General features: G+C 32.4%; 2 protein-coding genes across 2 annotated transcripts; one reads left to right on the top strand and one right to left on the bottom strand.

Moving 5' to 3' along the window:
• Positions 1-256: 256 nt before the first annotated feature.
• On the bottom strand, positions 257-2,617 carry LOC142644127 (cysteine protease XCP1-like). Its single transcript, XM_075818808.1, has 4 exons — positions 2,088-2,617; positions 1,301-1,536; positions 687-827; positions 257-567 (listed from the first exon to the last, which is right to left on the bottom strand). Exons 1-4 carry the CDS (start codon positions 2,545-2,547, stop codon positions 352-354), a joined length of 1,053 nt encoding a protein of 350 aa, XP_075674923.1. The 5' UTR covers positions 2,548-2,617; the 3' UTR covers positions 257-351.
• Positions 2,618-18,561: 15,944 nt separating this feature from the next.
• Positions 18,562-21,728, top strand: LOC142609057 (protein CUP-SHAPED COTYLEDON 3). The gene is made up of 3 exons (XM_075780699.1): positions 18,562-18,927; positions 19,855-20,129; positions 20,772-21,728. Exons 1-3 carry the CDS (start codon positions 18,726-18,728, stop codon positions 21,513-21,515), a joined length of 1,221 nt encoding a protein of 406 aa, XP_075636814.1. The 5' UTR covers positions 18,562-18,725; the 3' UTR covers positions 21,516-21,728.
• Positions 21,729-23,085: the final 1,357 nt, after the last annotated feature.

The following is a 23,085-nucleotide window of genomic DNA, read 5'->3' as shown; positions in this document are numbered from 1 at the left end:
AAACAACTCTAAAAAAAAAATAATAAAAATATTTGGAGGAAAACCTTTTCCTCAATTTTTTACCTCATTAAATAGTGAAAATGGATACCCATGTATTTTGGAGAATTAGTTTGTTCTCTCAGATGATTTCCTTCTTGAAACGGAATGAAGACTTCAATTTATAAAGGTAGGAGAATTAAAATTCTCATATAGAATTTATAGTATGTAATAATAATAAAAAATAATATTAAAAAAAATAAAAAGGAGATGGCTTGGCTAATAAAAATCAGAAAATCACATTATTTTTAATATGAGTATCGAAACATCAGAAAGACGCAAATCTTTAAAATACAACCATTGTTGTTCTCCCTTTTACTTCTTTTTAGTAGGATAAGAGGCCATTTTGTAGATTCCACATATCCCTTCAGGCTTGCCATTATTTCTCTTCACCCTTATGTAACCTTTTTCTCCCCATTTTGGTCCCCATGAATTCTTCACAATGATGTAATCCAAACCCTTTGATGTCCCATATCCAACCGCAGTAACACCATGATCTAGCTCAGTTCCACAATGGCCATCAAAAATACCCTACAGATTCATCAATATGTCATTTATACTAGAGTTGGGAGATTGATAAATATAAACATCCAGGCATATACGAGTAATTATTCATTGCAGGTATGTTGTTGAGTTCATAGTAAGCTTACCCCACTATAGAATTGAAAGTCTCTACCAGAAGCCTCAATAGCCACACTGAGGGGCTGGTTTGCGAGTGCCTTCAAAAGGCTTTGTTCATTGTTTTGGGGCACGTCATGGTAGCCACTTATGGTCACTACATCCAATTTTCCCTGATAAAAAAGAAAAAAGAAAAAATGTATTGGTGGCTAGGAATTTTGATTTTCGTAAAAAGAGTAAATAAGATCAATTTAATTGGATGTTAGCAAATTAGCATATATATACTTGCCATGTTCCACAAAATATGAACGAAATGAAATTAAAAATCATTTTATCAAAAATAAATTAAAATCATCAAATTCGGTAGACTTCAACTCTTCAAGTGATATGTAAATATATTTAAATTACTATAATGTTAGCTTAATTAGGGGATTACTGTAATAAACGGGTCGACTGCCTTAATATTATACAGCTCATCCAAAAAAAAAAATCTATTATTATACAGGGCCCATGTAAAAGTTTTGATGATGGGCTTTGATGAAACCTCTCTCTTACCCAAACCTGACCATTAATTTGTAAAGCTCTCAGGCCTAGGCCTAGACTCACGGGAAATAAAAAAGACTTAAAATATGGCTTTTCTACTCACCCTTTTCATCTCACAAGTCCCTTCTTCCATGAGGTAAGGGTAGTCTTCTTCTTTATGAATTCCTCCACTAGAGACGATGTAAGCAAACGCATAATCCATGAGACCCCCATTGCAGCCACTATTGAACTTTGTGTCACAATCAATTAGCTCTTGCTCAGACAGTGAAGTCAAATTTCCTGTAACGATTTGGTTTATGCCCTCAACTGCAGCTATGGTCGAAAATGCCCAGCAACTACCTGTGTATTCCCAAAAATTTTGTCAATCAGGATATTAGCCATGACAAGGCGCACCTAGATTAGGTTCACTTAATTTAGATATTCTTAAAAAGTTGAATGATTACAGTCAACATGAATTTGATGCGTGGGATCGAATATAACCATGTAAATAAAAACACCTATGATAATAGTAATTAATAAAAAGCAAGCCTAATAGGCCATAGGACAGAGTGATAGGTCCCACAATTTGTCCCTAAAACTAGTTGATATATGTCAACATGAAATCATGAATTCCACTTATATAAAGTTTAATATCCTAAAGTAATAAGAATGTCTAGAGTATTTTATATATATGGAGAATACTATGTGTGAAAAAAAAAAAAAAAAAGTATAATTGTAAACTTTTTTTTTTTTTTTGAGGAACTAATTGTAAACGAATTTGAAATTATCTTTTGCAAAACTTATTACATGATCATTTATAAGATTATTTATATGTATTATTATTTTTATTTAAATAAGTCAAATGACTCGTTGAAAAATTGATGCGACTAAAACTACGTATAAGTACTTACCACATGAGCCCTGGTTCTTGATCTTAGTGACAGCTCCTTTCTTCCTCCAATCCACAGACTTGGGCAAATCCGTGACATCTCTATAAGTGAATTCTTCTGGGGACTGCCTCTTCTTAGGCAAGGCATCGTTCAGCCCCAGATACATATTTTTGAATTCTTCATGGCTCAAATCTGCAAACTCATTTAATCCAAGCCAGTAGTTACTAACCTTTTTATTAGTGTCGTCGATGTGTTCCAAATTATCCTTAAAAATCTCAAATCTATGCAACTTTTCCTCAATACTCTCATAAGTTTTGCTGTGTTTTGACATCCACGATTCAAAGAGCTCAATGAGTTTACCAATGGATGTCAAATCGTTTTGCGAATAGCCCACGATGGAGAAATCGTGAGCTAAAGCAGAACAAGCCAAGAGGCATGCGGAGCAGGCAATGAGTGCCTTAGAATATGAAGAAAGAACCATTTTTTTTAGCTAGGGTTATAGTAGGTTTTTTCCTGAATAAGGGAGAAGAAAAATGAAGGGGTGGAGATCAAGGGAAAGATGGGGATCGTCTTTATAGGTTATGTTTCATATGTTTCTTTCAAGTAAAGTTATTAGAATTCTCCTCTGAATACTGAGTCTTTAAGCTTGGTTCTTTTAGCAGGCTTTGAATCAAAGCATACGATCATGTGCCTTAATAATACAGCAGATGACCAACTCTATCGTGTGTTATCATATTGCACGACAGAAGTTTCAATGAGTCAGTCACAAAAATTACATTCACGCAAAGGGCTCCCCAATGGAGAAAATCCATTTAAATATAGTATTTCATTAACTAAAAATGAATATGTTGCTACGTAATTTTAAATTATATATCCTTTTTCAATTGTAAAATCAGATATCATTTTTCAATTAACGAAGATTTTAGATTATGTGTCACTGTATGTGTGTGTATATATGAGGATAAAAAAGTTCTTTTTTTTTTTTAAAGATAATTACAGTATACTGCTAACCCTGAAACTCGAATCATTTCCCTCCAAATTCTCAAACACTTTATTTATAATTAAAAGATATCAATTCATCTACAAGACCCTTAGCATAGGGATGAAAAAGTTCATTATGAAATTTTAAATTTTTGATATAGACCCCGTACTAACAATTTAATAAATAGTAATCAAACAGACGATACAATTACAATAAAATCAACTATAAGTTTGTCGAAAAATTATTGTATGCTCCCGGAATACCATAAATGTGTATTCCTTCCTCTCACATGAATAGTGAGTCCTACTAATTAAATTCATGATAAAACCCACCATTTATGTGAGAAGAGAGAGTACGTACTCTGAGAGTACCTAATAATTTTTCAAGTTTGTTACCACCACAATCCAAAAGCAATAAAAACAATAAAAAGAAGATAAAGAGCACATATAATTGTTGACAAAGTAAAAAACTTTTGAAAATCCCCTAAAAGAAAAAACCACTCTTGCATATCCTACCCACGAGAAATTTAACTATTGAAGTAACAGATACAAATAATATAAACTTACAAAACCTTTGTAAATAAACTCTTCCCACAACCTCAACAAACAAACTGTGGACCTCCCATCACATTAGCTCCAGAACTCTGAAATTCTTGTATGCAATCGACAAAACTCTACTGGTACTCCAAAGAATTCTTTGAAGGGATACCCCAATGAACTCAGTAGCTAGTAACGGGTATGTATCAATGGTTTGAATGAGAAACTCTATAAGAAACTCAATCTATAGCAAAAAAGGAAAGGATTTTATGAAGTTTTGACACAAGAATTAGCCAACATAACTTAAATTACAAAATTCACCTTTCAATTCTATTTCCCTAGCTACTAGGCTGATCATCCATGCGGTAGCGCACACAATCATTTCAATCCCTAGGTATTGAACATAATTGATAATTCAGCATATATACAAATATATGTGCGTTTGGCAAAAGTTTTTTGCTTTTTTATTTGTGTTTCAGTCGTTTTTAAATATATAGCTTTTCTTCTTCTTTTTTTAAACTAATTTTTAACTTTTTGCAATACTTTTAGCGTAAAAGTCACCAATAACTACATTTGTTAAACAATATACAAATAAGCTATACCAAAAACTACTGATGATACTAAGGCTTTAAGGAAAGGAAAATTGTTATCATAACTTGTTCTTTTTTACTTGATATTTAGGAAATTAAATTACTACTTGCATGCGGATGAGCAACAATGGTTACGAAATTCATTAATGTTGCTTATGGATTTATATCATACTGACCGACTTGAGTTCATCATAATAAGCAGAAACTTTAAAGTTTAAACACTCAACTTTTCAGAAAACATAATACAGAGACAGAGAGAAAGATGTACATTTGGACTCAACCACTGTACTACCTTTTTACCTCAATACTTTGGTGATTGCACTTTAATACTGTGTCTTTGTGTGCAGTCACTAAAGACGCTCTGAATTTGAAAGACTGTATATTTACCTCACTGGAGCTGATAGCATGTCAAAAAGACAGAATAGAGAACTGAAAAGTATTAAAGGCAAGCTCGTACAGTTCCCAATAATAACAAATTACAAGGTTATCAAAAAAACAGTAATAACAAATTACAATCTTCCACTAAAAAAATTACAAACCATCATTTTCTACCGCTACAACCTTACCAGCACTCAAAAATCATATAAGAGAATGTGGGGATACAACTTTATTAATTAAAGTATAGAGTCGATTGTAAATTGTTATAAAAAAAAAATGATAAATTTATGTGAAAATAATTTTCATGACTACAGAAAATCATTGCAAAAGTTAGTCTTGTATATTGATTATAACTATAAACATTCGCAAAGTTTCATAAATAAATAAACGTTGGCAAAGGAATTGGCAACTGTACAACTTTTTGAATGGCCTTTACTTTTCAGTTTACAGTGAATTCAGATTTTGTATGATCTCCTGCAAATCATATATTGAAGATAATGAATCGGTTTCTTGACGAGGAAAGGCAATGATATAACTGTTGCACGTCTTTTTAGAATTTTCGGACAAATAATACACAAGATGCTGCTCCGTATCATAATTCATAACTCCACCATGAAACGTTGTTTTCTCATCATCTTATATTTGTTAGGAGAATGAATATGTATTAGTCAGATGACTCAGATTATTAGGAGTTAGGGACCAAAATCTTTAGTTGCATTCCGTATTATCCATTAGCTTCATTTGGCGTTAGAACTTAGAAGAAGAAGAAGATGATGAAGAAGTAGTAGTAGTAGTAACAGTGAAGAACTATACAAAATCAGTAGAATATGTGAAAGTAGCAGTATTTGCAATGTGTAGCCACTTATAATGCTTTTTATCTTCTTAAAAAATTTTAATAACAAAATAGTAGGATTAATAATTTATTAGGCAGTCCTATGTTGCTAATTGCTTTTGGGCTGTTCAACGAAATGCCCACATATAACTCAAATATTATTGCCGCTATAATTAAGCAAAGTTTGGTCTCATCACAATTAGTAAGTTTTTTAATGGTTACATATAACCCAATAAAATTTGGATTAAAATGAAATAATTGTGTAATCTCTGTATATAGATCATTAACAATTTTTTTTTAATCTAAACCTTAAAAGGGATCAAACATAACAGTTGGTTTTGTGAACTAAATTGTAATTAGGTCGAACCACCAAGGATGAACGATAACTTCTCCTTTATTAAAATAAATACATCCTACATCATTTATCCTTACGTAATTAGTGTGAACTCCTAATCATGATAAAGCACATCAGGTCTAAATTAACTAACCTGGATTATGGATGGTAAAATGTTTCACCCAATATGACTTGTCTCACATACCTTTTTCCTTTCCTGAATAAAGAATGAGGTGAGGACAAGTTTTGATCGCTATGCCTCGTTATAAGTGCATTTGTATGTGAATGTGTCTGTATATAAATTTGTTGAATAATAAATAACATCTGATTGATACGAAATTTAGCAAGCATATTAACTACTAAGAATATAAAAAACTTATAGTCCAACAATGAGATATTTTAAAAATTAATCTAATAAAAAATTATTTATATGATGTAATATTGCTTAAAATACTTCAAAAACAGATGTTCATGATCTAATTCTATTCGACTTGTTATCATCCCAAACTTATCTTTTATAACATTTTTTTTCCAACAATATTTATAATACTATGATGCAACCATTCATACACTCAAATTTACAATTTACTAACTTGTGCGGTGGTGAATAATCAATGAAAAACTTCATAATTGCACAAGATGCAAAATTGGAGGTACAATGGGGTGTCTCTAGAATTTTATTATTATTATTTTGGCGGTCTTTCATAGCACTTGTCTTTGTTGTCGATGGAGATGGGCCTGCTCCAACGAGCCCAGCTTGTATAAATAACTAGTGTTGCACTGTTCTGTCCCTCTGACCAAGGCCATCTGATCTTTACTGACAAAATCTAAATTACTAAATTGATTGGCCGTTTAAAGGAATTAATTATGGGGATTTTGAGGGAATCGCCTAAGTTAAAGTACCCTTCACAACAGTGACCACTCAACCTCAAAAAAAAAAAAAATTGATAATTGATAAAATAAAAAACGACAAAAGAAGTAGGTGTGTGCCCCAACCTATTCCCAAGGCTCGTAATAGATACCACCCAACCTGCACGAGTGCATTCTGACTTGTCTTGTCTCTCTCAACTTTTCACCCACAAGAAAGCCACCCTTCTCACGTGTGCATATAATTCTTCATTAATTACTTCGTTAAAAGCAAACGCCGTATAATAGAAAAAAGACAACATTAATTTTAGTTAATTAAATCAAAATTTACTTATATCTGGATTACGTAAAATTACATGCATACAATATGTAAACTAACATTAGTATTATTCATTCTATATTCAGTTTTTTTTTCGTATTTATAGAATGAAAAAAGAAAAGATGATAATTATTGTATATGAAAAAAAATAATTAAAAATAAAAATAAAAATAATATTTTAATGAAATGCAGTTTTTTGTGTCCAGTTAAGCTGGACACTAAATACAAGTCATATTCATAAAATAAATAATTTAATATAAAATATTTTAAAATAAAAAACGTAAATTCTTGTCGACAAAAAAAAGAGGAGATTGTTTATCCAACTATTATATGGATCGATTCATAGATTATTGTAGCCAAGGCCCTGATGCAAATTCCGGAGTATTAAATGGTCAGGTACGGATAAAAAAAGTGAGCATCTTAATTAGGAGGAGCCAAGGCTGAGGTCGCCTTGGATTCCCAGACAGATGGCACACTCTCTATATGATTGAGTTGCTTACTTGCTTTACGCATATTCGTATTTTTCAAAAAATCCACAGAGCTTCATAAGACGACGACTGACTAGGTTTCTATGACATGTCCCTGTATTTTATTATACAGAAACACATTAACTCATCAATTTTTCAAAATATTTTATAAAAAATTAAAAATTTTACAACTTTTTTAATTCGTTATAAAATTTAAAAAAAAAATAGTATAATATTGTATGCCTTTAAGGCATATATTTGTAAACTATTTTTAAAAATTTTCTATAAAAAAATAATTAACTATTTTGACAACTTTCTCAACTTTTTATAAAAAAAATTTTAAAATAAATAATTAATGTGTGCTCGGGTTCCCCACACACACATATGTATATATATATATATCTCATAGGGCGGTTGTGGGAGGCTAGACCTAGACCAGGTCGGTGCTGCCAGGTCCTTCTCTGACCCGTTCATTTATTACTATTACTACTACAACTTTTCTTATGTGACTCCTCCATCTCCTTGCTCTGTAAAACCCTCAAACTTTCTTTCAATACTACTATTGCCCCAGCCCTAAAATTTCATTTTATTCTCCACCGTGCAACATGCAATCAGCTTGACGTGTATTTGGTTTCTTTTCCTTTTTCTTTTTTTGCTGAAAACTTTATATTTGTTTATGGAAACATTTATTGCAGCGCTGGTTTAAGATCTTTTTATATAAAAGAAAAATAATAATTACATTTTTTTTATGGTTCCTAGTAACCACATTAGCTCTTGTAAAGTATTACAAAATACAAAAAGTAGATTATTTTACACATTTTAACCAAAAAAACTCATATTAATGGGTATAAATTTGTGTATAAATGCACAAATGTTAGAGCAACAACATCAGTCCAGTTAAAATCATCTAAACTACCAATTTTACACATTTTGAGCTAAAAAACGCACACATCAGTGGTGTAAAAACATGCAAAATTGTGCAAATCCATCTCTGAGCTACAGTAACCGTGTATATTTTCACGGTTACTGTAACTCGTTTATAGATTATTTTATTAATTTTCATTCGCTCGTTTTTTTCTCTCTCTTCTCTGTGCTCAGCAAACAGTTAACTGCTCATCTTCTTCTTTTTCCTCAGATGCACACAAACACACCCACACACAAACCCATCCACGCAGACAAATCAACACAACACAGAGATACACTTGCTCAAAAAAAAAAAAAAACAGAGATACACAAACAAGATCGGTGCTTGGATCGGAGCTCGGAGCTTGTGGAACGGAGCAGATCAGAGCTCGGAGCTTGGATCGGAGCTTGGAGGTTGTGGAACGAAGTGGATCGGAGCTTGGAGGTTGTGGAACGGAGCGGATCGGAGCTTGGATCGGAGCTTGGAGGTTGTGGAACGGAGCGGATTGGAGCTCGGAGCTATGGAGTTTTTCAGGCAAGAGGGAGAGTTGATTCGAAGGGAGAGTTTTTCAGGGAGAGGGAGAGTTGATTCAGAGAGAGTGTGGGTATAGAGAGAGAGAGAGAGAGAGAGAGAGAGAGAGAGAGAGAGAGAAATGGGTAGAGAGAGAGAGAGAGAGAGAGGCGCGTATATATATAACGGTAGTTAGAGAAATAATAAAAAAATGTGAGAAAATTGATTATTTAATTAAAAGATGTGTAAAATAGATTAACTGATGTGGGTGTTTTGTAAAATTGAACGTGTAAAATAGAAAAAGTAGGTTTTTAGTCTAAAAATGAAGGTGTAAAATGAATGAGCTGATGTGGTTGCTCTTACAGTAATCGTGCATATAGGTAACTGTAGCTCTTCTATACATTATTTTAGTATTATTTCTTTCCCCTCACATTCTCTCTTCCGCTTACTCTCTCTCTCTCTCTTCAACTCATAAAAATATTATTTATATAAAATATAATGTATAATAGATGAACTAATGTGGATATTTTGTAAAAATGACGGTGTAAAATAGAGAAAGGTAATTTTTTTGTGTAAAACAGACGGAATCTTTTAGAAGAACTAGTGCAGTTGCTCTTATATTTTTCATAAAAAGTGTTTAAACTTTATATATATATATATATATATATATAGTTTATTAACAATTGTCTTAAACATACGGTTAACAAGACCCTTTATTTATTTGTTTAAAGTCAACAAAATTACCACTGTGCACCCTTGGTGCGGTGGTCACTTCATAAATATAGGTGTTTGTGGGGTGTGGGGGGCAAGGGCTAAGGTTTAAGTCTCCAGAAGGGAGTTTCACACACATATACACTTAGATTAAGTTAGAGTAGAAATTATATCTTGTATAAAAAAAATTAAAAATAAATCAACAAAATTACAATTACATACAAAAAAAAGTGAGACGCACGTTTATGTGAGTGGGATGATAGAGTATTAGCAATATGTTGATATTCCCTTCTGGTTCTCCATTTTAGAAAGATACTACTGTAGCTGTGTATGTTAATATTTAAATAAAAAGTGAAAGAAATTTAAAAAAAAAATGAATGAAAAAATGATATAAAACATTTAAATAAAAAAAAAAAAAACGTTAAAAAAAAAAAAAGCTAAGGTGCCTGTTTTGAAAAGTGGCTAGTTATAATAGAAAAAGTCAGTTCTGACTTCTGATCCTAAAATAGAAAAAAATAATAAAAATAAAAATAAATGCAAATGCCCTAATATATCACCTCCTCATATAATACTATATATATACTACAAAATGATAGTGTACGATATTTATGATATTCCCATAATATTTTAACTTTTATAAAAAAAAATTAATAAAAAAAGTGCTCCTAGTTCCTGGGTTTCTTCTATATATGTACAACAATATCAATTACCAAAAAAAAAAAAAATTATCGTTAAGACATTTAAAAAATAAGTGTAAATACATTTTTAATCCTTACATTTTGGTTTTTTTTTTCTATTTTAACCCCATCATTTTAATTTCACCACTTTTAGTCCCTAAATCAATTAACGCATGTTATTTTGGTCATTTTCGTCAGTCAACAGACAAAAATATCCAAGGTAACAAATTGAGTGCACTGCTGGTACATCAAATGCTAACATGGCCAATGAAAATCTATTATTATTATTATTATTTAGGTAAGAACACAAGAACTTGTTCTTCATGTTCTTCCCGAATCCAAGAACAACCAAACCCAAAACAAGAGCACAATCAAACCCAGAACAATGCAAAATTTCATACAAAATCCCTATTCTCCACCAAAACTCCAGAACATGAAAAAATCATCAAACCCAAACCCACATGAGAAAACCAACCTAGAAAAATTATCAAACCTCCAACCCAGAACATGAACTTCATTCTTCATGTTCTTCTCCAAATCAAGACAAACCCAATTGACTAACCCACTCAAAATCAATCTCAGCACAAAAAATTCCAACACAATCAACATTGAAAGCTCTAGGAAATCAAATCCATAAATCCAAAAAAATGTACAAACACAAACAAACCCAGCATTTGCCATTAACAATAACACCCCGCCGATCAACAACACCAAATCCGCTGTCAATAAACCCAAATCTGCCATCAACAACACAAAAGCACCAATTTTCTCTACCTTCCTTCTCCGGCGGAAAACTCCTAATGCAAAGCGACCTCGACTACTCCGATCCGGGGCTCCAACGCCATCGTTGCTACCTCAAATATTTTCATCTGTTGACTGGCAGACTTGACCAAAATAATACGCGTTAATTGATTTAGAGACTAAAAGTGGTGAAATTAAATGGTAGGGACTAAAAGTGTATTTATGCCTAAATATAATCTCATGCACGTATTCAGCTACGTCATAGCCGAGTTTAAGGTTAGCATTGCACCACGTCACAAACGAAGATCCAAAAGGCAAAAGCTTGAAGTATGTCACGTCATTCATTACCTAAAGTTGCCATTCGGCTTTCCTCAAAATTTTACGCCATTGTAGTCACCAGGCTCGGTCACACAAGCTCATTGCTATCCCCCAACCCAAGTGTTAAATTTATTTACGTTTGATCATTATCAACTTCACCAATCCCGGGAACTAGAATTATCATTGTGCGCACCTAATCCTTGGCTAGTGGGCTTGTTGATTTGTTGGGCTCACCATTTATTTATTATAGTAGACTTATGGATATCCTACAATAGGAAGCTCATTAGGATGAGAATTAAAGCTTGTAATACTACCGACTAGGTCGCCCAAACAGTCTTGCTCTTAGGTTTCTTCTCTCTTCCTCACACTCTCTAGTTCTTTTTCCCTATAGTGTCCAACCATTTTCTCTTTTGCTTTTCTCTTATTTATAGCCTTCCCTTAGTGGGCTAGCTATGATTACTTTTAGCATTTCTCGTGCGGGTGGGGTCCACTAGAATTATTCTTGATGTAATGGGGCCCCACTTTGAAAATAAGGACTCTATCTTTGGGACTTGCTCCAGACGTCGAACGCTTCTCGGTGGCAGTATCCCTCAGGCCATTATCGAGGTACATTGGGATAGAACCTGAACAGGATCAAACCCCTGAGGTCCTAACAATCCCTGGCTCAAGCTATCGAGCAACATAGATTGGGCCCACTGTGGAACCATCATCCACCCCATAACATTTAGACCTATTGGTAGTGGGTCAATAACCGTACAATCATGAATTTCACAAATATGTAAAAATATATATAATTAAATAATTAAAAAACTTAATTTATAATGTTTGATCTATAATGTTCAATTCAATCTATTGATGGAAAAACTGAATACTACTCTTATGTGTTGAAGGAGGACCGGTTTTCCTTCTTCAATTAGTCTTCACTTATCCATCAAAGTATGTTAACTAAACAAAACTTTTCTATTAACCAACCACGTCCAAATTCTTAAGGATATGAAGTTACATTCCCATTAGACCTCTAATTAATCATATCTACATTATCATATGGGAAACCAAATTCATTTAGTCTTACACCAACTTCCTCTGTAGTTTATACAGTGATACTGTTAAGTTCTAAAGATTTAAGATTAAATATTTAGATTCCAATTTTATGTATGATGGCAAACCAAGAACAAAAATATGTCTAGATTAGGTGTTAGACATTGTTCAAGATTGTACGAATTAAGATTTAAGAACATTCAAGCTGTAGAAAGAAGAGTTCAAGTTCAGTGAAGCTCAACCGATTGAAATTTAGATTCGACCGATCAAAAATTGCAGTAAATCAAATTTTGCAAAATTTAATCAAGCGCAAGCTTGCGAAAATGTTTAAGGTTTCAGTCCAACACTTCTAGATATAAAAAGAAAACTTTAACTACGTTTTGGAGACTCTTGGAAGACTTGTGAGTTACTCCTGTGAGATCTGAGAAGTTCTGTAACCTTCTAACTGTACAAGTGTCTACCGGAACAAGATTTACAATCAAGTGCTGGTGGAATCTAGTTGCTGCAACAGGATCAACAACAACTATGATCTGAAACTTTTGAGTGAGATCTCAAAGTCATAAATGTGGGAGCTTGTGTGCTGTAAATTTAGTTGAAGTCTACTGAATTTGATTATTTTATTTTATTTTTGATAAAATGATTTTTAATTTCATTTTGTTCATATTTTGTGGAACATGGCAAGTATATATATATATATATGCTAATTTGCTAACATCCAATTAAATTGATCTTATTTACTCTTTTTACGAAAATCAAAATTCCTATCTACCAAAACATTTTTTCTTTTTTCTTTTTTATCAGGGAGAATTGGATGTAGTGACTATAAGTGGCTACCATGACGTGCCCCAAAATAATGAGCAAAGCCTTTTGAAGGCACTCGCAAACCAGCCCCTCAGTGCGGCTATTGAGGCTTCTGGTAGAGACTTTCAAGTTTCAATTCCATAGTGGGGTAAGCTTACTATGAACTCAACAACATACCTGTAATGAATAATTACTCGTATATGCCTGGATATTTATATTTACCAATCTCCCAACTCTAATATAAATTGGCTTATAATCTTATGCATATGCGTAGATATATTTAAAAAATACACATTAAAATACATAGTATAATAATTTTACATATATAATTTGAATATTATTGATAAATTTTTTTTAACTCTTTAAAATGTATTCTAAGAATGTTATTAGGTAAAAAATGTAAATTGTCCATTATTTAAATATTTTTATGTTCATTAATTATAGACTCTTTGGTTTTTGTACACAATAACTCACTTGAATGGATATTTATAATTTGGTCTCACATTTGATTCCAAAATTAAGAAATAAAACTCTCTAAAAATAAATAATTTAGGACACATGGCGCAAAATTGGACTTCAATTGTAGAATCTAATTGGATTTTCTCTAAGTTTTACCTATTAATATATACTAGCTTGTAACCCATGCATATGCATGGATATACTTAAAAGATACACATTAAAATGCATAGTATAATTCTTACATATATAATTTAAATATTATTGATAGTCATTCTTATATATTTTTTTCAACTCTTTAACAAATCTTGTAAGAATGTTATTAGGTAGAATGTAAATTGTCAATTTTTTAAATATTTTTATGTTCATTAATTCTAGACTCTTTGATCTTTGTGTAGAATAACTCTTTTGAATAGAGATTTATAATATGATCTCACATTTGATTTCAAAATTAAGAAATAAAACTCTTTCTAAAAATAAATAGTTTAGGATATGTTTAATTGAATTTTAACAAATCTACTATTAAATTGATTTTTCTTCTTCTATCTTTCATGTTTGAAAAATTTTCAAAAAATAAATAGCTATATGATCCATTGATATTTTTAGTTTTAGTAATTTAAAATTATATGTAAAAAATAAATTTATAGATCAAATAGTATATAACATTCGATTGATACAAAATTTGACACACATGTTAGGACATAAAGAATATACAATCTAAGAATTATATTTGTAAAATATATAACAATATTAATTTTTTTTATTGAAAATGATAACTATTTGTTACAACCATATGCTCTTTATATTTGTAATTTCTACGTATTTGTATAACTCGGAAAGGAAAACACATGTTGCATATAGACTAAATTTATCAGGATGGAATATTACTATTTGTTTGGTGCAAATATCGAGACCAATCAATGGTCTAAGGTCTATCAGAGACGTTTAACATAGGAGTATTAAAATAGAAGAGGTAGGGCATGTAGGCTCATATAATTTTTTATATAGGGCAGCAGTCAGTATATCCTAGCTGTTGTTATTTTTTGCTTGACTGAGTCACTAAGATCAGAACGATTCTAATCATTTAAGGGGTCCGGTAGGCACATTTGAAATATTTTAAAAAAAATTTAAATATTTATATATATTTTTTCAATTCGCAAAAAAATATTTTAAAAAATAATTAATTATTATACATTATCAAAATCCTTATTTAAAAAGCCTGATCATATTACAAGTGCAACGCCGACGTGTTTGATGATATGCTCAATTGTCTAATTATTGAAGGAATACCTACACAGAAAGTGTTTTGCGGAACATAAAAATTAAAGATCCCCATTGTTTTTTTTTTAAAATAGAAAATTTTATGTAAGCAAAACACATTAATTGTTCAAAACTCCATGGTAAAGAAGTCATACAATGACTCAATGAGCAGTGTCTATTCTCCTTAGATCATTGTCAAACGCCTGCCTAATAAACATTGGACAGTGCAAGTATTCCTTCACTTGCTCCTCCTGCCCTCTTCCTTCCTTGGCTAAAGCATTTGCACTTGCACTAGCCTTGCGGAAAGGATGACACAGAAGCACAGACAGCCCGACTTTCTAGCTCCAATTCTGTATAATCTCAATTACTAATTTCAATTAGTAACATGAATTTGAAATAATTTATTTGCGAAGGGTTTGAACCAAGATTTTCAGATGAGGGGGTTAGAAAACTCTATTTTAAGGGTCTATTTGGGATCCATTTATTTTGTTGAAACTGAAATTTGTTTGTTGAAAGTACTGTAGATAAATGTAAAAATTAGCTGAAATAGTACAGTGAAGCCCATGAATAGTACTAAAAAGTGCAGTGGGCTCATAAATAGTAGTAAAAATAAGCTGAATATTAAAATAAATAATAATTTTCATCCAAATCTAAATGCACACTAAATTGTCAAGTAGTAAAAAAAATATAGTTATCAAGATCTAATTATTAGTTATTAAATGATAAAATGAATGAAAATTCTCAATTTGAGGGGCTCTTCTTAATCTTTTCTCCAAATATATTCTATCTAAATTTTTTTTCTATATCTATACTATCATCTTTGATGAGATAAATATGGATAAAGATACCTCTCATCATAACAAATAATTTGCGTAAGAATATATCATTTCTTGCTATGAAGCTCACAAAGGAGTTGTGCATATTGTTATACGAACCGCTGATTTTGTAATCAGATGAATTTAGTTGTAGACATGGGATTCAAGTCCATAACCTGAATTTCAATGTACGAGATCTTGTAGAACTTACCAATGAGGCCTTATCGATTAGTATTACATAGAAAACAAATTAATTATAAACACTAATATAATTGGATTTGCTATTCATAAACAAACTTGGAATTTGCAATCCCAGGTAAGATTGGTGCACGATCATGAGATCCTTTTCTACTGGCTATCGCAAAAACTGTATTTCTTTGTAAAAAAATGTTGCTTGTACAATATTTGAACTTGTAACTTTCAATTTGCTCTTTTGATTTTGGTGGGAAAAAATATTTTTATTAAGGGAAATGTTAATGAATGCCCTAAGGGCATTTGTTAGTGAACTATTTTTGGAAATTTTTTGTGAAAAATGAGAAAAAAACAATTAATATTTTGGTAGTTTTTTCAATTTCTTATAAAAGTGGTATAAATTTTTTCCTAAAAATGGTTTATTTACAATTACTATAAAGGAACTTGTTAACATGACCTTTTTTTTTTTTATCAATATACTATTTTTTCTACACATTTACGCCCACACTCTAATAGAGATCAATAGATACTAATAATTAGGATTTATAAGGATCCTCAATCTGATGGTTTCTAAGGATCCTCCCACTCTTGCTTTCCTAGGATTTCTTAAGGTTTGGTTGGAGACAAGTTGGAAGGTAAAGGAAGGAAAAAGAGGGAGGGAAGGAAAAATATTTTGTTTGGTTGAAGAGAAATTTAAAGAGAAAATCAAAATGGAGAGAATTGTTTTTTCTTAGGTCCACTATTTTTCGTTCCTCCCAAATTAGAAGGAAAGGAGAGAGAAGATAGAGTTCTATAGGGAGTGCCTTCCCTTTCTTTTCTCCTTTACAACATGATACAATTTTCTATTCTTGTTCTTGAATAGTCTATTATTTTCGAGAACTGATTCTAATTACCCAGCCAATCAGCCAATCACGCAGTTTCCTCTCTTGTGAGCATAGTCTAACTTCCTAGATAATGAAGATACAATTTAAGATAATTTTTTAGTATTTTTAGAATACGATGCTGTGATATGTTATCCTCTTGCATGCATAAATATTAGATTCTACTATAAATTTAATTAGTAATTAACTATTTTTTGGGATGAAGGAGTTGCCCGTCGCTACATTCTTGTAGTGCTTAATAATTAATTATTCCAAACTATAGAACGTTTTGCTGACATGATTGCGCAAATTTAGTATGAAGACTGCCATGTTTGTTGAGTATTTACTTGGCACAAACTTAAATTGGCAAAGGTTTGCTACTGACTACGCTTGACTAACTTAAAGGACCATTCTAGTTCAGTTGAAAGAGTAGATCATCAGTAACACTAACCCTAAACTAAATCCTCACACTAATCCTCTTAGTACTATTTTTGTTTCTCTAATTAATGAAAGTGCAGGTATATATATATATAAAAGCACTAGTTATGCACGGAAGCAGTTTATTGTTCATTTCTAAGACATTTCCAAAAATATGAATGACTAAAATAAAAATTTCGGAAAGTGGAATGTTAGGCATACCAAGCCAAACAAATATGAGCAGAACGAGGGGGCCCCTAGCTGAGTTTTTCCGAGTTTGGAATAGTTTTTTATTTATTTATTATATAATTATTTTTTCAGCTTATTAATTTGTTTATAAAATTTTAAAATCTTGTTTTATTATATTTGTAGAGAAATTATTTACTCGTTCAAAAGGGATCATTTGTTATAAGATAATTAAAGTAATTTCATCTTTGAATGTACTTTTATTGATATTTTGTAAATAAACAAATCATCTTTTTTAAATATTAAAAGCATTCACATCGATGTGTATATAATAAAAAATGTGTAAATTTTACACATTTTATCTAAAAATAACCTACATTAATAAATATATAATTATGTAACCCACCTTAAAATAGGCAAAAAAAATTTGCACCGATTATTACAAATTCTCTAATCCACGTAGAGAATGGAATCTAAAGGACAAAAAGTGAAAATGTTGCCAAAATTACGCAGCAACGATAATATCCTTTTACCACGTAGAAAGTGGTATCATATTTTCCTCCACCCTAGAATTTCGAGCTTTTTTTTTTTTTTTTTTTTTTAAGCTCAGCACAGTAATAATAATAATCTCAAAATACACATTATACTAAAAACAAATAAATTGATTGTAATTATATATAAGATTTTATTAACGTGTACTCTAAACATACAATAGTATATTATTTTTTAAAAAAATTTATCTAGAATTGAATAAGTTTTACAATTTTTTTAATTTCTTATAAAATATTTTCAAAATAAATAACTTAATGTATCCCTTTAGTTATCTATTTTTAAAATTAAAAAAATTGTCAATAATTTTTTAATATTTAAAAAAATATTTTTAAAAATAATTAATTATTAGTTGCATGTACGCATTAACAAAATTTATATATATATATATATATAAAAGATTACAAATAGAGCAAAAAGAAAAGAAAGGATTAGGTGATGATGATATCATTGCTCAGAGAGCTACCCTCGTGTTATCTCTGTGACTGTCTAAAAGAAAAGCCTGAGTCTATATCCCCTAAACATATCTATGCTAACATACGCACGCATAAATCTCTGCAACCAACCTCGCATTAACTACACCCCCACCCAACACACACACACACACACACACACATCAAACTTTTATAAAAATAACTTTTCGAAATTTCTTTGGTCTCTGTTTTTGTAGCCTTTCAGGTGAGCCTCTCTAGGTCCCCCACATAACCTTTTATGAACCCAAAATCTATCCCCTCTCTCCTTCTATTAGCTTTTTCCTTCTCCTTTGGTTTCAGTGCTTCTCTTCTCCCCCTATATATTCACATTTCCTCTTCACTTTGCCTATGCATTATCACTCTATTTCTTACCCTCAAAGCACTCACAACACAGACAAGTAAATACTCCCTGGGAAGAAACACACTTGATTTACGTTTGTGTGGACATGTTGACAATGGAAGACGTCCTGCGTGAGCTTGCTGGGGAGGAAATAAACGAGCGGGGTTTGCCACCAGGGTTTAGGTTTCACCCAACTGATGAAGAACTTATAACCTTTTATCTGGCTTCCAAAGTGTTTAATGGAGCCTTTTGTGGTGTGGAGATTGCAGAGGTCGACCTTAATAGATGTGAGCCATGGGAGCTTCCAGGTATGCTAGCTTGCTCCATTTCATCATGGAAAAAATAAAAACTATATGGCCAAGTATATTTGTTTTTACTTTTTCCTTAGCATTCTCATGTATATTTTTCGCTTGATGTGCTTATATATTACCCATGAGAGTTTTATTTTCCCCTTTCTTATGAGAATATAGTACTTCACTATTCATTATTCCTGGAATGAATTTTTTCTCTTTTGGGTGAAACATGTTGTTAAGATTAACTATTTGAGCTAAGCTTTATTATGGTCTACGGTCTTCCTTCATGATCCTGGTTATTGGTCATGTAACTCTCACAAAATTTAACAACCCCACTAATACAAAACTTAACAACCCATTATTTTTATTAAAAATGAAAATGAAAATAAAAATAAAAACTACAAAATAAAAGAATAAAAATAAAAACCTTCATAGGAAATTATAGAACTGAATATTTATTTCTAATTAGTAAAACTAGATTAGAGGATCTTATGGTTTAAGACGAGGTTGTGATTAAACACCTCCCAATGGACATAATAGTTCCACTAATTTCTCCCAAACTAGCAAGGGTTTCTTGACTTTCAACCCAATATATACTTCCAATAATATTTCTCTGTAATTAACAGTTCATGCATCACTATATTTCCGTGAGATTTGTCCTTATCTTTTTCTTCAAGTTGAGTACATGATTGATGATTCTTTAAAAAGAAAAAGTAGAGTACGTGATTCACATATGCTATAATTTAAGCCTAGCCTCCCACCATATATTTTTGGCCAGAAAATCTAACTCCACACCTGCAAAATCCCTTAACCTGCTGACATATCTCAATCACAAATAAATGTGCATTGAAACAGAGAAGAGAAAAAGGGAAGAAAAGTTAAATGTTTGTGTGTTCAGGTCTTCACTTTTAACATGTATTTGTTGGTTTCTGTTTTTAATAGATGTGGCAAAGATGGGTGAGAGAGAGTGGTACTTCTTCAGCTTAAGAGACAGGAAGTACCCAACTGGGTTAAGAACAAACAGAGCAACCGGAGCTGGGTACTGGAAAGCAACAGGAAAAGACAGAGAAGTGTACAGTGCTTCAAGTGGAGCCCTACTTGGGATGAAGAAGACCCTTGTTTTCTACAAAGGCAGAGCCCCACGTGGCGAGAAGACCAAGTGGGTCATGCATGAGTACCGCCTTGACGGTGACTTCTCCTACCGCCACACGTGTAAGGTAATGTAACACCCCACTTCTACATTTTTCCCCCCCACACGTGCGCCGTGAGAATCAAGTTACCTATTTTGCACTGCATATTTGCACTCCCTCTCTCTTTTGTCACTTTCTGGGTTGACTTATTTGTTTTCTTTGGTACTCGTATCTGTGTGTGTGCATGCCAACCAGAACATATATTATAACATTTTCACTTGGATTATTAACCCTCGGGGTAGATTTTGACGTGACTGGAAAAGATTGATTTAACAAAGATCTGTGTGGGTGTCCATGGCCACTATTTCTTATGCTATATTATGCCTTACATGTGATTTATTTACCTTTATACTTTGCTGGGTGCTGCTGCATCACACATATTCAGCCAAAAAAAAAACATTAAAGAGTTGAAGCAACATTAATGGATTTACTAAACATGTACCCGGCCTATTTCAATTTGTCTTTTTTTGTCTTTTTGTGGTATTATTTGTCAGGGTATCTATTATACCGGTTCAGTATACCTACACTTTTCACATATTGCATTTTATGATGTGGACATTAGTGCATGCAATTGGAGTTATTTTGTGCACAAGTGTTGTGAAAAGGGAGTGAGAAAATATTTATCGGATTTATTAGTAGCGTATTGTTTATGAAATGGTTATATTGCAGGAGGAATGGGTGATTTGCAGGATTTTCCACAAAGCTGGGGAGAAGAAAAATCCACTTTTTCAAGGACAAAGCTATCTTCTGGAAGCTGCTTCATCACCCACAAGTGGTTCCTTGCCTCCATTGCTAGAAACCCCAACTACAACTTTATTAGAATGTCAATCTCAAAACTCAATGCAGGATCTCCAAAATCATTTTTTGATCAATCAACAAGAAAATGACCTCAAAAGCCTGATAAACCCAGTTGTGTCTCAATCCCACCTATTCCCAATAAATGGATTTCAAGTCCAACCCTCCCTTTCACCCATTCCCACCACAATCACGAGCAGCACCACAGTCGCGACAAACAAAAACACAGACACCACCAACAACCCATCGCCATCACCACTACCATCGATGCTCTTCAAGTCCCTGCTCTCACATCAAGAGTGCACTTTTAAGGAACACGTGACTATTCAAAAACAGTGCAAGACAGAGGGAAACTTTTCCCATTTCCAACTACCAGCCGAAGCTAACTTGCAATGGATGATGGATAGGACTCTCCCAAACACATATCAAAATCAAAACCCGTTGCTTTTTCAGATTGATTGTGGTTTGCTGGGGCTCTCAGCACTTGCTTCTTCTCCTACTACGGATGCCACTGTTCATGAGATGTCCACTTCAATTGCTTTCAACAGGGCCGGCTTTCAACTGATGTTAGACACTCCAATGAGGATCCATGGAGAATCTTGGCCCTTGGATGCTTAAAATCATCTCTACTTTTAACTTTATATATGGAGTATTCTATTAGTTTTTATACGGATGGCAATCTATAGAATCTATGTGTATGTGCTGTAAATGTAGAGTGCTAAAATTCGTAGTCTATCCATGCACGCATCTATGTATTATTATTGGGACATTTTCTGCAGCTTGAGATTTAGGAGTTGTATTTTATTATTGTACAAAGATTGCTTTCTTTTAGATCTATCTATCCATCTATTTTTGGCCGCTTTGGAAATAGGATTTGGATATTTCCTATAGATTTATGAGGCAGCGAGATTGGTGAACAGGATCTGCATGTTTGATGTGATGCCATGGATGGGATTGGAGGTGACGTCGTTTCCTTTATTTATGATTGATGATGGGATTGGATGATCAGTCACATGCAATGTGATAGTGTGGTAGAGCTTTTTTTTTTTTTTTTTTTTTAGAAGGAAAAGTGTGGTAGAGCTTAGTGAAGCCTGCAGAGCCCTACACTATATAGACCCACAATTAAGGGAGACAAGTGTAAGAATGCACAGGAAACATTAGCTAGCTAGGACGAATTGTGCGTCTCATCATCTCATGCTGTGGCAATCAACTCCTAGTTGGTCGATCTGAAATGCTTTTTACCCATCTTTGTTTGTTCAGCCCCATCAAAGTGCACCAAATGATGCAAGTTCCGTAGTGCATGTCAATGTAAGTTTGTCGCGAGCCTTTCGATTCAGCAGAGTTGATTCAAAAGTTTCATGTATATAGAGCTTGTTTGGTTGTTATGAATGAGAGACCATGCATCATCATCCACCATAATATATAGGCATATATATTTTAACCCTGCCTTTATATATCACAGAAGCAGTCGGTGTGACATTTGATGTGTCTTCACTCTCACAATCTCACTTTTTTTTTTTTTTTTGATGAACACAATCTCACATGTAAGTTAATTCTAAAGGCCCCCACATATGCATGTTTGAGTTGAGACAATGCATGTGTACCGGCATAAATAGAAATTTACTCTTACCTCCCATGCTTATATCTAAAAACCGGACAGGCAAAGAAGATGGTAATATATATAGAATTTTACTAATGTGTGGCCTAAAAGCTACCCAATAATACACCATTTTTTTTTAAAAAAAATTTATTGAAAATTAAAAAAATTTTAGCAACTTTTTTTATTTTTGATAAATTTTTTTTAAAAACAAATTTATTAATATATGATCTAAGAATATATATTAATCGGACCTATATATATATATATATATTATCCATTGCATTTGATAATTGATATTTGATAGTCTCTCCTTTAATGGATAATGGAGGTGAATATTGAATACAAGCATGTGAGAGGCACACATGATGAATTTGACACCAGTGGTCCTGTCGTGTAGCCCTGACATGTGCTGTGACTGATAATTTATAGAGCTAGCTAGGTGCTCTATTTTCAGTACTAATCAAGGCACTAGCTTGACCGCCTGGTTGTGACAAATTAGGTACAACATCATTACCGCATAGAAGAAACCATTATCAGTGTTTTGATTTATCATTGCTTCAAATCTTTCAATCAATCAAACAGTTTGCT

The sequence above is a fragment of the Castanea sativa genome, chromosome 1 (genome assembly GCF_040712315.1).
Source record: "Castanea sativa cultivar Marrone di Chiusa Pesio chromosome 1, ASM4071231v1".
NCBI classification, from domain to species: Eukaryota; Viridiplantae; Streptophyta; class Magnoliopsida; order Fagales; family Fagaceae; genus Castanea; species Castanea sativa.
Note: the sequence above shows the minus strand (reverse complement) of the source record. Positions and strands in the feature narration are given on the sequence as shown.